At 39.6% G+C, this 16,371-nt stretch overlaps 1 protein-coding gene across 7 annotated transcripts in view; it reads left to right on the forward strand.

The window, feature by feature from the left end:
• Nucleotides 1-16,371, forward strand: part of usp9 (ubiquitin specific peptidase 9) — a 46,267-nt gene that overhangs the window by 3,108 nt on the left and 26,788 nt on the right. For all 7 annotated transcript variants that reach the window (XM_037790482.1, XM_037790486.1, XM_037790478.1 and 4 more), the window contains exons 2-13: nucleotides 2,050-2,318; nucleotides 5,576-5,724; nucleotides 6,231-6,310; nucleotides 8,595-8,707; nucleotides 10,387-10,605; nucleotides 12,927-13,042; nucleotides 13,181-13,432; nucleotides 13,656-13,791; nucleotides 13,886-14,038; nucleotides 15,442-15,546; nucleotides 15,678-15,884; nucleotides 15,988-16,124. In XM_037790482.1, coding sequence (XP_037646410.1) covers nucleotides 2,217-2,318; nucleotides 5,576-5,724; nucleotides 6,231-6,310; nucleotides 8,595-8,707; nucleotides 10,387-10,605; nucleotides 12,927-13,042; nucleotides 13,181-13,432; nucleotides 13,656-13,791; nucleotides 13,886-14,038; nucleotides 15,442-15,546; nucleotides 15,678-15,884; nucleotides 15,988-16,124 — 1,769 coding nt within the window. In that variant the 5' untranslated portion in view covers nucleotides 2,050-2,216. The remainder of the gene's footprint in view (nucleotides 1-2,049; nucleotides 2,319-5,575; nucleotides 5,725-6,230; nucleotides 6,311-8,594; nucleotides 8,708-10,386; nucleotides 10,606-12,926; nucleotides 13,043-13,180; nucleotides 13,433-13,655; nucleotides 13,792-13,885; nucleotides 14,039-15,441; nucleotides 15,547-15,677; nucleotides 15,885-15,987; nucleotides 16,125-16,371) is intronic.

Below are 16,371 nucleotides of genomic sequence, written 5' to 3' on the forward strand. Positions count from 1 at the left end.
AGCTTATTTGTTTTTTTTTTAACAATATTAATATTTGCTGCTGATATGAAGGCACGTGTGCTCATTTATTGGTCCCAAAATTTTCAGCAGTTCATTTATAGTTCTATCATTGTACAATTATCTTGGCCAAATATCTCTTTATACATGTGGCTGCCACTCTTTTAAAACAGAATCTTCTGTTAACAATGGATGCTGAAAAATGAAAAACACTCAACCAAATTGTATTTGAAAGTTATCTGTAATGAAAGCTGAGTTATGAGACTTCTGGATTGAAATGCAGTATGAAGCTACCATAAAATATATTATATAAATATATCAAATATATTTTTCTGCAGGATTTATTGTTGATCAGACAGTCAAGTGCCTGTTCCAAGTATGAAATTGGCAGGCTGCATCTGGTTTTGCTGATTATCATACTGACATTTAAATGGATATTCCAGTGTCATACAAGCTGGGTCTTCTTTTCCTTGTTTTGTTCATCATTCCTTTACTAATAATTACATTGCACTCACTCAAGTTAATTGCTGAGGTCTGGGAATGTTGTGACATCTGCAAAAAGTAGTCAGACTGGGCAAGGAACATGTGCAGTGAGACATCATGCAGGGTTGTTTTTTGTTTGTTTGTTTTTTATTGATTCTTTTTTTGGCATTTTGCCTTTTATTTGACAGCCACAATGTGAAGAGAGACAAGAAACATGGCGAGAGAGAGACATGGATATCACATGCACAAAAATGTTCTCTGGCTAGACTCGAACCTTGGCAGTTGCAGTAATATGGAAAGCTCATGGGGCGTCCTGATCATGCAGGTTTTAAAGAAACCTCCAGATAACACAAACATTTTGGGAATAGAAATTGAAAGAAAAGGGTATTCCCCAAACCTTCTGTGGTAAACATATTTTACAGTTTACAGACCAACTTCCTGGTTTAACTTCCAGTGTGGAAATAATACTGACAGTACAAGTTTTACCTCCCAATAAAGTGGGTTGGATAATCTGGCCAAACTTCCAGGTTGTTTGAAACAGTCTGATCGTCTAACCACTCAGGGTTCTTACCCTTTCAGACTGTATTTTGTGGCAGTGTCACCATGTTCCCAGATCTCAGCAGTTAACATGGTGAGAATACAATTTTAATATAATCGATAATAAATAATGGACAAAACATCCAAATAAGACCCAGGTTGCAATAAACAGAAGTCCGTCGCATTTCAATGTGCCCATCAGAAAAACTAATAAAGTAAGTGCAAAACAGTGTTTTCACTTCACAATTCATCATGGTTACCTTATCGCCACCATACACACCTGAGGCTGTATGTTCATGTCTGCCCTTGTACACATTTGAGAAGGTGCTGTCAACTGTGGTGGGACTTGAAATGGATTCAGGCAGACTGTATCCTCTGGCTACTTATTCATAGCGAGTGTTTAGGGACCTGTTTTAGCAAGATGCAACAGAATTTCGGAGTTAAAATGAAACAAGGCATTTGTAGGATTACTTTTGGGGTGTATCAGAGTTTGATATTATTATTTATAATACTGTTTATCATTGATATTATTATTGTACGGTCAGATGGGCTAGTAGCGAGTTCCGACACCGGCCACTGCAGTGTTGCCTCCTGGTTGGCAAATTTACTTGGTGTCTAAAAGAGATGAAAATATGTCTGTTAGTAATTGACCTTTGAAGCTTCTCTAGTAATTGAGGAAGACCTATCTAGAACTGTAAATGTAAGATGATGTGGTTCCTGACTTTGTTAGGTGTTATTTAGTTATATTGAGTCATGAACAAATCATTAATGATTGGTGCTGGATATTCTTAATCTAATTTAAATCAGTGATTCATAACACATCTAGCTGGTCACTGAACACAGAACTTTTTTGAGGTAGCTTGCGAGGAAATAGTGGTTAACAACCAAGCACAGCCCAGTTTAGAACAAGTAGATGCAGATGGTAATTTCCACAGTACAAGATTATAACCACCTCGTGTATTGTGTGTGTGTGTATTACAATTTAACCAGCCTGCTGATAATTCTGACCTTTACCCCTTTTTCCTGTTCCAGGTTATGCAATGGTCTCAGCGGCACATCCAGACCTCCAGGTGCTTGTGTCCCTCTCTCGTGTGTTCGGGCTCTCTTCCCTCTGCTCTACAGCTGAGGTGGCTGTGATTTCCCTCCTGGCCAGCGCTCCCTAAGAGGCCAAGATTGCCAAGATCTGCCCTGTGGCGAGCATGACTGCCACCACGCGTGGCTCTCCGGTGGGGGGCAATGACAGTCAGGGCCAGGGCCAGGCACCTGATGCTCAAAGCCAACCCCCATTGCCACAGAACCAGGTCAGCATCATCGCTTTCCTCACTGTCTTTCACTACACCTACCATATTTTGTCGTATTTGTTGAATATTTTTGCTCTTGTCTCCCTTTGGCTGACTACCTATATCATTCAAATCCGTGGCCTTATATTTGTTTTAAATTACTTCCTTTCCGACGGTAAACACATGTATTTATGTTAACCTGTGAAGGGAGAAGGGACAGAGTGTGTTTTGATATCTTTCTTTTTGTTAGTCCAGACACTGCAGCACAGGTTTTTTTTAACAGATATTGCTCGTACCTAAACCACACACAGATGCCCAAGGGGACGAAAAGGGGAGGGGAGGAGGGAGCGGAAAAGAGGGAGAAAGAGAGTGAAGGCGAGGCATCAATGAACAGAGCCTCCTGAGTGATGGATAAAGGATGTGTGTGTGTGTGTGTGTGTGTGTGTGTGTGTGTGTGTGTGTCTTTGTGCGTGTGCATGTGCAGGCCTGTGTTGGTTAGAGATGAGCCGTGGTGAGACGTGAGAGGCAAGCTGCCTATGTAGGTCAGCCAAGCAGAAGGAGCCTTCACCACACACCCCCACATTTCATATTTCTCAGTTATGCATCTCCCTAGACTATGTGTATCCCTCTTTTACTCTCTCATACACAGCTGCTCACACCCCGACTGATGTTCATACACACTCGTTAGATTAGGTAAGAAATAAAGACGGGAATGGTCACATTGGTGCTTAAATGCACATTTGTGGATGCACGTTGTTGCCTTTGGTTCTCAAACACTCTTCCTTCCAAAAATGTCTATTTAAACGCACCGTAACACAGATACACCCACATACTAACACATTTATACTTTAACACAACCATGGCATGATGTCAGCCCTCAGTTTTTGTTTCCTCTGGATAGATAAGGATGAAAAGAGCATTTCTCTGTATGCCAAATACTATGAGTATAATGACTTGAATGGCTTTGTTTAAAGGCCTTTCAGGAGAGACACCTGCTTCTTTATGCCTACATGCATGTACACTTAGTGACCAGAACAATAGAAACCCTACCCCATACAAGAATTGGGCCTTGCCTTTCCATTGGTATATGGCACTATAGAAACTGGTGTATATAACACCAATTAAAGTTCCACTCTCACTTGCTTTGGAGGTCAAGTCAGTTCCATCTGGATCTTGCTCTTTTTTAAAGAAATATTTCAACCAAAAATGACTGAATTTGCAGCAGCTTTACTGAAATTCTAAATATGTTTTGCGGTCTGTTCAATTTGCCACAGATTTGGATTAATTTATGTAAGAAAACAGCCATTAGTAAAATTCAAAAAATTCTTCAAGTGATGTAGCGAGGCAGACTGGTGCATTGAGCTTGGGGCCCAGTCAGGCTTTCTTTTTTCTTTTTTGATGGATTGGTATCAGCTACATAAAGTCAGGCCCATTTCTGATCCTTTGTTTGGGTTCTCCGAATACACCAATGATCAAAAATGCCCCATTGTGCTCCATTAAAACACTACAAATTGCATAACCTTGTTAGCGAGTGACCAGACGAGCACACAAATTAGATAAATGGCAGCCTGCAATTTCAGTTAATGATATGACAGTGAGTGTCAGTGAGCTAACATGCAAAGCTGCTTTGTCTTAAAAAAAAATTGTTGCTTTGCCACTATTTCAGCATTTCTTCACACCTCTAAAATTAAGCTGTTGGTTCTCCTTTATTTATTTATGGCTAAGTCATATTTCATCATCCATATGTTAATAGACACAAAATCAAAATGGATTGCTTTGAGGCGTCCTGGTAGTTCAATACACATGCCATGTTACTACGACATCCAGCCAGGAATCCCCCCCTATCTCACCCTGTTTGACAAGTATTTTTTCTTATCAACATGGGAGTTGGCAAATATGCTTGCTTTATGCAAAAGTATGTATACATTTATTATTGGAAATCCATTAACAACACAAATGACAAATATTGTCCAGAAACCCTCACAGGTACTGCATTTAGCATAAAAATATGTTCAAATCATAACATGGCAAACTCGAGCCCAACAGGCAACAACAGCTGTCAGTGTGTCAGTGTGCTGACTTGAGTATGATTTGCCCCAAAACTGCATGTGATTATCATAAAGTGGGCATGTCTGTAAAGGGGAGACTCGTGGGTACCCATACAACCAATTTTCATTCACATATCTTGAGGTCAGAAGTTACGGGACCCCTTTGAAAATGGCCAAGACGGCTTTTCTTCGACAAAATTGTTTGGAGCGTTATTTAGCCTGAATGACATGGTTGGTATGGTTCTAGCTTTAAAACTGAGCACTCCACAACCTCTGAAAGACTGATCGCATTAATGCGTTAAATAAATTAGTGGCGTTAAAACCACTTTATGTTATTGCTTTATTAACATGTTAACTTTTACATCCCTACTATCAATACATTTCAAATCAAACAGAGAATATTTAGTCTGGGACAACAAAAACAAAATTCACCCACTGTTTTAATGTTTTGAAGCAAGACACAGGAACTTTACTTGGGTCTTGAGGAGCTGCGGTGTTTATTCATGGACAAACTGAAACTCACACTGTACATTTACTACCACTTGACAACTGCTAGTAATTTATTCTCTGCTCTGACCACAAACTTGCTACGCTCTGAGCTATTCCTTCAGCCCAAACTGATACGTGAGCGATTGAAGATGATACATTAACGAGTGGGCGTGTATGCATGTACGTGTGTGTTTGTCTTTTTATTGATGATTATTGGTTAGAATTCGGTGAACTTCGACTGTCAATCAAAACAAAATAACAAATAAGGTTCTACAGCCAATAGCCTTGCTTTTATATAGCAGTTGCGAGCAACTTTAGAATGTGTAGCTCTATCCAATCATATGCTAATCTTACTAAACAGGACTTTCTTTTGTGCGTTTTCCTTTTCCGCTGAAGTAGTGAATAGCCTAACAATTTTTTACAACAATTTACCCACATTTGACGGGTGATGGGTGTTAATTTCAGACCCTGGCCTCTATCATCACCATAGACTTTTAGTCTTCTCTATTGAATTACATTGTGCAGGTGTTTCAATTAAATTACATTTAGCAGGTGTTATTATTTTTCTGACAATGTATCTATATTGCAAAAAAAGGATGCACAAATGCTTTTATTTTTGTAAGAATTCTGGAGGATTGAATCTGGTCATCTGTGTGACCTAGTGTCTGATTTTGCTTATATGATACATCTATAGAGATCAATAAGCATTGTATGACTTTTGATTGTCTGTGATTTTTCTAGACATCATCTCCTAACTCATCTAATGAGAACTCTCCAGTGAGCCCACCAGATGAGCAGGGGGGCCAGGGGGATGGCCCCCCTCAGCTGGAAGAGGAGGAGCCCGCCTTCCCTCACACTGACCTAGCCAAGCTGGATGATATGATCAACAGGTATTTACTCACATGTCGACACAGGCTGCATCCTCTGTCATCACCCCTAAATCAACACACGAGATACAAATGGAACGTGGACCCGCTCATCGGGTACCATAGGGGTTTCACTGCAGATTTTCTCGTAAAGTGGGACTTCCTAAAATTTCAGTCTGTATTTAATCGTGACAAGCTGACAAAATACTGATTATATGATCATTAGCAGTAGATACTTAAAATACGCACAGATCTTGTTCATGTGTTGATAACTATGAATTGCAACAATTTCAAAACTCACCTGGCAGCACTTCAGTTGCTTCAGTTATTTTATTGCAGATGTCTCTTTTTTTTCCTGACTGTATTTTTTCGTACAGTTGGTGATGAACGCAAATTTTTATCTCAAGTGAAAACATTTTCAAGTTGAGCTCAGGTTCATGGTGCGTCAGTGCACCATGATCTGCATCTACTTGTCTTTCCATTGATTTTGTATGCCTTTTGTTGATTCACGTTTTTTTTCTTTCTGCCAGGCCTCGTTGGGTCGTTCCAGTTTTGCCAAAAGGAGAGTTAGAAGTCCTCTTGGAAGCTGCTATTGACCTGAGTAAAAAAGGTAGGAATATACAGAATCATTTTTTGTGTCTATAGAGATGCTTTCTGGCATTCACATCCGACAGTTACTGCTTTTAAAGGCCAATCATTCAGTACAGATTATTATCCATCACAAATTCATTTTAAGTGTAGAGAATAAGGCTGCTACTACTAACTACGGGTGTGATGAAATATCGTGCCACGAAATATCGGGATATAAAAACGTGACGATAAGCATCGTCGAGACGAAAAACTAAATCGCGATATCAGGGCATAATAGGTACTACGTACATACGGCTGCATCTTCAGTTACACTGCGCATATGTCATACCCATTACCCCAAGAGCCATGTCCGCCCGTGACCCAGCCTCCTTTCATAGGCCTTGCTGCTCTGTGTCGGAGCTCCACACACATCAACACACACGGCGCAGTCAGTGAACAGCTGATCAGAGAGGCCGCGGTGGAGACGAGGTTACAACTAATTAAGTGTAATAAAACTTTGCAACTGTAAAGCCAAGATACGTTATTACACCTGTTCAACAAGCATAAACACGATGGAACGGTTAAACATGTAGGAAAGCAACGTTTCAATCTGCTCTGTCCGCAGTCTCTTATCAACCGCTGCTGTTTACACAAGCAGAGCGCGTTAGCTCGGCAGCTGACACCTAACTGTTAACACGTGTAAGTTATTTAGTTGAGTTGTGAATGACTTAAGTTCCCCTCCAGTAAGCAGTGTTTCAGTGTATGTGTCCGGGGAGTTTATTGTGAGGGGAGGGCAGCGTAACCCTCGGCTACACAAGACTGAAACTAAAGCTGGCAGTAGGCTGTGTAGTCTAACTGTTTAGGTTAGTTTGTCATGTATCTTACTGGTAAACTGATCAGCTGGCTGAGACAAAGCCCCCCCCCCACCAGCCCTAACGTTACCTGCAGCAGTGAGTGACATCAGCAGAGGACATGAGGAAGGACTGTTACTGACTAATGGAGGAGAGAGGACAGGAGGAAGGACTGATACTGACTGATGGAGGAGACAGGACAGGAGGAAGGACTGATAACATAGAAAATGGAACTATAGAGCAAACAACAGCATTGTTTTGCATTTTGTGTCTTTTGAATAAAAGGCTAATTTTTCATTTTTCATATTTTCATCATTCAAGTTTTGTTAAAATTGTTATAATATAGTATCGAGATCGTGAACCCAGCATCGTATCGTATCGTATCGTATCGTATCATGAGCTGAGTGAATCGTCAAACCCCTACTACTTACGGTTATTTTCAATTTGAATTAATCTGTTGAATATGTTTTCAGCCATTTAATGTTGATTATAGTTTAGACAATAGAATCTCAGAAATAAAATGAGTAACAGCCAACCACACGTTCCCAGGGCCCAATGTGTCTTTTTCAAGTAGCATTTTTAGTTTGATCTAAAGTAGTTTAACACATCAAATAAAAATATGTAATTTAAAATAAACTAAAACAGAAAAGCAATAAATCTTCACGTTTTAGAAACTGGAACCAACAAAAGTTTTACCCATTGTGCTTGATAAATTTCTTAAACGATTAGTAGATTATAAATATAGTTGGTGATTCATTTTCTGTCGTGATTTGTCTGTTATTTTCATTATGGGTGAATGATCAATTTACAATGAAATAAATCAGAAAAAGCAGCAGATGAAAACGGAATTTTCTGTCAACAATAAATGAATCGACTGAACGTTACACCTCTAAAGCCAATTCTGTACTGGACAAAATACACACAACCTTTACTTTTACACTATCTGCACTAATTAGGTTATTATGGTACAAGAATAAATATTTTGTCAACAAATTACATTCTTCAGGTCAGTGTCTGAACTATAGGACTACCCTTCCTGTTACATTCAGGCTGTTAAAAAATATTCTTTAAAATATTAAATGCTCTCTGAATCGACTCAATAATCCAAAAATATCTTGTCAATATATGTTTGGTAGCAAGATTGAGGTCAAAGTCCAGATATTCCTCTTTGTTATGTTGTCTGAACGGGGCTCAAACAGTAGCCCCGATTTTAAAACCACAGCAGAATAGCCCCTACCTGGGCTATTTGCTAACTTCAACTTTGAAGAATGTCCAAAATCTTGTCTTTAATGTCCTTATCTTTACTCTTTAAAATATATTAAAGATAATTGAATATAACTATCTTATATCTGCAGAGAGCCTGCATCAGGCCTTGTACCTCCTTCATGCTCTTCATGTTCAGTAGTGTCTTTCATTTCATTTTGTAGCATATTTTCTATGAATATTATTTATGAGGGATGTCTTTCCTTGCAGGACTGGATGTGAAGTGTGAGGCATGTCAGAGGTTTTTCCGAGATGGTCTGACCATCTCCTTCACAAAGATCCTGACAGACGAGGCAGTCAGTGGCTGGAAATTTGAGATTCATGTGAGTTTTCATTATTGCTTTATATTTTGATACTTGATAAAATAGCTTCTTTAAGCCAAAGAATCAATGATTGATTTTTATTTATTTTTTCAAATAAAAATAATCAACCCATTATACACATAATGAACTGAACTTCAGTTTTTATGAAAGAAAATATGGCTGCTCAAGGGGTAAAGGATAACCATCTTTGGAATTTGAGCTCGCTTTCAGTTCCCACAGAACTACTTTTTACTGGTTGACAAAAATCTGTATTATTATCAGGTGGTAGGACTCAGCACAGTCACCATAGCTGTATTTATTCTTTGATGTTTTTGCCCTTATCTCATTGGATACATGCATTGTTCAGACTTGGGTCTTGCCTGTAAATTGAGTTTTCTGTTTGGTTTTCTTAGAGCTGAGGGAAAGAGGCAACGCCAGCAGTGATCAATCAATGATCTGTTTGTTAGAAGTAGCTGAGGCTGGCTGCTGTGTTGTATTAATGAGATTGATCTCTGGAACCTTTTCATGATAAAACTGTGAAACAGACAAGGATGTAAAGGAGCAAAAATGTCTTTGTTTTTCCTGTCTGCCTTTAAATAATGTTGACTACTTTTAAAAAAAATAAATAATCCACAACCTTTATTTAGATCATCAAACAGGAAACATTTAATTTTTATGATCCACAGCTGCTCTGATTATTGTCATTGCACTCAAAAATGTTTGGGATGCAACCAGAATCTTGTACACAACTTTACTGATCTCCGAAAGCTTTTTTGGAATGCTTTGAGTCAATCCCTTATTGATTACTGATATCTGGCTCCTTCAGATCTGTGAATCAGTCGGTAGCCATGCAGAAGGGGCATTGGATTGTCATTTTATTAAGGATATGATTAGCAGCCCCACTTTTTATTTGTATATGTGAAAATCTGAAGTTTTCACATCAGACATGTTGATGATGTAAGATGCACTAAAATGTGGGTAAAACAGCCGACTTTACAGGTCGTCTATTTTAGGAGTTAAGACTGTGGCAGTTGCTCTATCAAGGCTCTACTGCAGGGTGACTGGGTAGAATCCATGAATAATGTAGTGTTTCTCATATTTCCAGGTACTGTGTATTAATGTTAACGTATAAGTTAGAACATTTAGTTTCAATAAACAAAAACACAAAACTAATTGCACATAATCATTTGAAGAGTTGATCCACACTGTTGAATCAGATTAGACTTATTTGTAAATTCTTATTTGGGTACAGCCCTAATATGTCTATGTTTTAGGTCATGGCATGTGGCTGATCTCTTTATATTTATTGGTGCAAAAAACATAAAATATAGATAGCTTATACGGTGACACATATCTATTGTATTATAAGGAAGATTATACCGTGGTAACATATTTTCAGCAGAGCTTCCATCCTTTCCTAACCTGTTTTCAACATACAGGGCCTCTGAATTGAACTTTAAGGGCTGCAGAAGAGTAGATCCAGGAGATAAAAGTCTACAATAACAGACAAGATTAGAACATTAGTTTCATGCTACTGTGCTAACGTTATCTTGCTAACTCGTACTGTTCACACAGTGCATACTTTAGTTGGACTTGAAATTCTCTTCCTCGCCCACGCTTGCTTTCTTTCTCTGTCGCTCATAGTCTTATTGTTAATATGTCACTGTTTTTTTTTTCTCCCCACAACCCTTGTTTCACAGAGGTGTATCATCAATAACACACACCGGTTGGTGGAGCTGTGTGTGGCTAAGCTCTCTCAGGACTGGTTCCCTCTACTGGAGCTACTGGCCATGGCCACCAACCCCCACTGCAAGTTCCACATCTACAATGGCACACGGCCCTCTGAGACTGTCCCCGCTGGAGCACAGCTGGCCGATGATGAGCTCTTCGCCCGACCACCAGACCCACGCTCTCCAAAGGTGAATTACCACTGCAACAGTTGACCAAACATGAAAACTGTACCTATGTTAATGTAATGTTCAACAAGTTTTATGAGGTTCATCATAGACTCTTTTATCCTCATTCTTTCAACTGGCCAGGTTTTAACTTTTCTTAAAACGGACTGTTGCTGTGATCAGATGGTTGTCTACAGCACACTTTTAACAGTTTAGATTGTGCATGATGTTTAGGCGTGTATAAAATTTAAAATAATTGTCGGTTCCACAACGAACTGTCATGCAGGAAACAACCTGTTCTCCTCCTCCAGAGAACAGTCGGCCTATCTTTCTTCCTCCCAGACAGAATCCATGGAGTGACCCTAAGGGCCCTTATGAAACAAAGAGAAACCCTCTCTGGAGTACCCTGATAATGAAAAAATATGGAACTTACAGTCTATAGGACACTTAGTGCTTGTGTCAGAATGCAGATTGTATAAAAGAGAAGGTGGATACACCAGAGAATAGGAATTTAACTGTGAAAAGTGATGAATACAGCGTGGGCACGGGGTCAGTATGAACAGTACTGCAGCACTGCTTGCCTGTCTGCTTCTGTTGGCAGGGGGCCCAGGACTACTTAGGGTACCACTGTGCAACTATTAAGTCAGATTTTGCTACTATTTTGTGTGTTTTTTTTTTTAGCTTAAAGTTATTTATTGTCTAAAAAGCAGCGGTAAAATTTCTCGTCCGGTAAAGCTGTTTGAAGTCTCTCCCAGTCCTCTTCTATTACTGTGTCTTTTCCTCAATGCTTTGGAGCTCTTTCTCTGTGTCTCTTCCTCAATGCTTTGGATCTCGTTCTCTGTGTCTCTTCCTCAATGCTTTGGATCTCGTTCTCTGTGTCTCTTCCTCAATGCTTTGGGTCTTGTTCTGTGTCTCCTCCTCAATGCTTTGGAGCTCTTTCTCCGTGTATCTTCCTCAATGCTTTGGATCTTGTTCTCTGTGTGTCTTCCTCAATGCTTTGGAGCTCTTTCTCCATATGTCTTCCGCAATGCTTTGGATCTTGTTCTCTGTGTCTCTTCCTCAATGCTTTGGATCTTGTTCTGTGTCTCCTCCTCAATGCTTTGGAGCTCTTTCTCCGTGTGTCTTCCTCAATGCTTTGGAGCTCTTTCTCCGTGTGTCTTCCTCAATGCTTTGGATCTCGTTCTCTGTGTCTCTTCCTCAATGCTTTGGATCTCGTTCTCTGTGTGTCTTCCTCAATGCTTTGGATCTCGTTCTCTGTGTCTCTTCCTCAATGCTTTGGATCTTGTTCTCTGTATCTCTTCCTCAATGCTTTGGATCTCGTTCTCTGTGTGTCTTCCTCAATGCTTTGGATCTTGTTCTCTTTGTCTCTTCCTCAATGCTTTGGATCTCTTTTTCTCTGTGTCTCTTCCGCGATGCTTTGGATCTCTTTTTCTCTGTGTGTCTTCCTCAGTGCTTTGGAGTTCTTTCTGGATCTCTTTTTCAAATGAAAGTCAAGGAGAAAATAATGCCCGAAAATAATGTTTTTCAAGCTTGTAATTGTGAACTTAGTTGTAAGGAAAACAATAAGGAATGTGTTAATTTTGTTTAGGACATTAAAGCTGGGGTAAGCAGTTTTTTTTGCATCATTGGGAAAAATTCTGTAATAACCTTTAAGCATATTGTAATTTAAGTGGTCTGAGAGAAAATTAGAATTCTGCACCTCTTGAGTCTGTTTTCAGGCTTCATAAAATCTAGCCTGTGAAAGGAGACTTTGGCCAATCACAAGTCATTTCAGAGAAGGGGTGTTCCTATTGGCTGTTCTACAAATGCAGCTGTGTGTGCACGTCTCTTCAGATGGTGAAAACTGGATTCAACGGCGGAATATCTGGCACGGAAAGTTGCTATTCAAGAAATGGCGACAACTGCCTAGACCGCAAAGCAACCTAAAAAAAGAAGACGGACTTCTCAAAAAGAGAGTCTGATAATTAATGCAATAAAACACATACCTATCACTGAAGATTTTCAGAAATGGAGAGAAAATGTTGCTGTTTTGCTAACCGTAGCCAAGGGCTCACTGCTGCTGCCAGCTCACTGCTGCAGTCAGCTCACGGCTACGGATAGCAGTCGGCTCAATTATTAGCAACATTGTCTCTCCATCTCTCTTAATAGTTTAGCTTTCAGCTAACCGTAGCCCAAGGCTCAAAGCTGTGGCTAATTCAAGTTCATGTGTATCTAGCTAGCTAGAACCTCAAATCACATCATCTCAAAAAGCTTTACAGGCCCACAAGTTTGCAAAGAAAACAGGACAGTAATTCATAGAATTGCTGCTATATAATGGCTATTTTTCTCTTTTTTTTTCAACACAGGGCTGGTTGGTGGACTTAATAAACAAGTTTGGCACGTTAAACGGGTTTCAAATGTTGCACGATCGCTTCATGAGCGGCCAAGCACTGAACGTCCAGATCATCGCTGCACTTATCAAGTAAGGCTGTTGTTCAATGAAAACAATATTTTACAGCATGTCGATGTTTCCTTTCCTTCACATTTAATGTGCTCTACGTGTAATGCTGATGTTCTTACAAGTTTGTGTGAGCCTGATTTTGTGTCCTCTATGTTACAGGCCTTTCGGCCAGTGTTACGAGTTCCTCACATTGCACACGGTAAAGAAGTACTTCCTTCCAGTCATCGAGATGGTTCCCCAGTTTCTAGAGAACCTCACAGATGAGGAGCTGAAGAAAGAGGCCAAGAATGAAGCCAAAAACGACGCACTGTCCATGATAATCAAGTCTCTGAAGAATCTGGCTTCTCGTGTACCAGGGCAGGAGGAGACCGTGAAGAATTTAGAGATTTTTAGATTAAAAATGATTCTTAGGTGAGTATCAAAAGATCATGTCTTTATTTATTGATTGATTGATTGATTTTATTTATGGATTATCAGACAAAGAAACAAAAATATCGAACGTATTATGTCAGTTCTTATTATCGGAGTAAGCATTTTGTTATTAATTATTTAATGTTATTATTTTATAATTATCATCATACACAAATACTATCATTTGATGCTAATTGAATAAATTCTCAATTTTTATCACCAGGTTATTGCAAATTTCTTCTTTTAACGGCAAAATGAATGCACTAAATGAAGTCAACAAGGTGATCTCCAGTGTGTCCTACTACACTCATCGACATAACCCTGAAGAGGAGGAGTGGCTGACTGCAGAGCGCATGGCGGTAAGCTCAGCTCTTAACTTTTGTAATGTGGATCAAATATTTCTCTGTATCTAAAATGTACTTGTCCTCTCTGCGTCTCCTTGTCCTACGTCAGGAGTGGATCCAGCAGAACCACATCCTGTCCATTGTGCTGAGGGACAGTTTGCACCAGCCGCAGTACGTAGAGAAACTGGAGAAGATCCTGCGCTTCGTTATCAAAGAAAAAGCTCTTACAATGCAGGATCTGGACAACATCTGGGCGGCACAGGTACACTGCAACTAACAATATTTTTTAGTATTATTCTTATGATTCATTGTTTAGTCTTTTAAGTAACAGAACCAAAATATTCACTTATGTAAACTATTTGTAATAATATGAGGCAGAGAAAGCTAAGCTAGCAAATGTTTTTTGTTTTTCTAGAGTTCTGAATTTACCTAATGCTTCATTACAGAAATAATGTCAATTTTTACTTTTCATTATTTAGTCTGAGTATGCTGATATTTGATATTGAGTGTTGGTCTATTTTAGTTAGATACACCCCTTTACAGACGTCCTCTTCTTCAAAATATAACAATACAGCACCGCTGCTTAAGTAATTGTTTAATGACTTAACGTACAGGTGGTCGATAGATCGATATACTCGATGTATTGCGGCTTGTTCTACGAGGGATGTAGTAAATGACTATATCGCGAACACATTGAGTACAAATTGTCACATCATTTTTTTTAAGCTGCCGTCATGAGACTTGCTTTGGCGTTTCACCTCTCTCGCTCTCTCATATGACTCTTTCCGTCGCACAGACACAAAAAGAAGTGGCCGAGTGTGTGTGTGTGTGTGTGATGGAGGCGTGTGTTTTTGTATCTGGAGGAAACAGGGAATTGCGTTAACTTTGACAGCCCTAGAAAATACATAGATATATGTGCGCACCTGTTGAACATCCAGGTTGGTTGTCTGGTCAGGTTTTTCTTTCATTATCGTATTTTTTTATAGTGGTGAGCAACAATCCTACCAATCAGTCATGTTTTCTTACCTGGTTGCGTTTTTAGACTGTAAATGATCCTCAACATCAGCTTTTCACTCTACCAGTCGCTGGGCCGATATCACTAGCGTTACTGGCCAGAGCAGTACAGGTTGAGCCTGCATAGCTGTAGATTTGGTTCTGGAGTAGAAGCAGGGTGGGGATTTCTGGCACAACTCCCAATTATTTCTAAGGTGCCTAGAGAAGGGAAATAATCTGAAGAGGTAGACAATTCCACTTGTAGTATGAAGAACAATTTAATTGTGAGACCCAACATTTTTCAGCTTGGGCCTTTCCCAGGATCCGATGAAGCCTTCATCAGGATCATCAAAAAGTTGTTCTCTATACTAAAAGTGTTGCTGGGGTTTTTACTTCTTCACACCTTGAGTAGAGCAATATTACATTAAAGTTCACATCTAAGTTTGTCACATTTGTTTTCAAAACAACAACGAATCAAAGCACATGGTACAAAGCATGGCTCACTTTCAAACACAAACAAAAAGTTGGGTGCTGCAAAAAGTACAGAATTTGGGTGTTAATCGCTCATTGTCCGCATTGCAAATGCAGCATATACCTGACACTGCTGAGATGTCTGGTGGTGGACGTTAGAAGTATTTTGTTAACCCAACTGTCGGGTTGTTGTATCTGCAGGCTGGTAAGCATGAGGCCATTGTGAAGAACGTCCATGACCTCCTGGCCAAGCTGGCATGGGACTTCTCACCTGAGCAGCTCGATCACCTTTTTGACTGTTTCAAGGTGAGTAGTATTAATCAGTCACTCAATCACAGATTAGAAAAAAGGGTTTTGTACACAATATATCTTTTCACAACACCATACTTTTGTATGTGCTACTCTAACCTCTGGACTTGGTTGTTCCTCTTGTGCAGGCAAGCTGGACCAATGCCAGCAAGAAGCAGCGTGAAAAACTGCTGGAACTTATCCGGCGCTTGGCTGAGGATGATAAGGACGGGGTGATGGCCCACAAGGTCCTCAACCTGCTGTGGAACCTGGCGCACAGCGATGATGTGCCTGTAGACATCATGGATCAGGCTCTTAGTGCTCACATCAAAATATTAGATTACAGTTGCTCACAGGTACATGTTAGTGAATATTTTTTAAAGTTTATTGCCATGCAAAATAACAGATGAAGGACTTATTTAAGTGAAAATACTGAGGATGTTTAATTGTCACTCACAGGACCGAGACACACAGAAGATTCAGTGGATAGATCGCTTCATAGAGGAGCTACGAACCAATGACAAATGGGTGATCCCTGCCCTGAAGCAAATCAGAGAAATCTGTAGCCTCTTTGGAGAAGCCCCTCAAAACCTTAGGTAAGATCATGGTAAAAAATCTGTGTTATGTTACAGGAATATACAGGACGATTCTAATGTCGGCAAGTAAGAAATGTTTATTTAATATAGCCTTGAAGTGTTTTATTCTGAATTATTAATATACATTTTGCACATAATGCATGAACACCCATGAGAAAAGCAACAAGGCTCATAAATTTCACATTGACTTAATTTTGACCAGCTGACATTCCTGGCATTTGTATCACATTTGCACAAGAACTGAGGC

This window comes from Sebastes umbrosus, chromosome 13 (genome assembly GCF_015220745.1).
Source record: "Sebastes umbrosus isolate fSebUmb1 chromosome 13, fSebUmb1.pri, whole genome shotgun sequence".
NCBI classification, from domain to species: Eukaryota; Metazoa; Chordata; class Actinopteri; order Perciformes; family Sebastidae; genus Sebastes; species Sebastes umbrosus.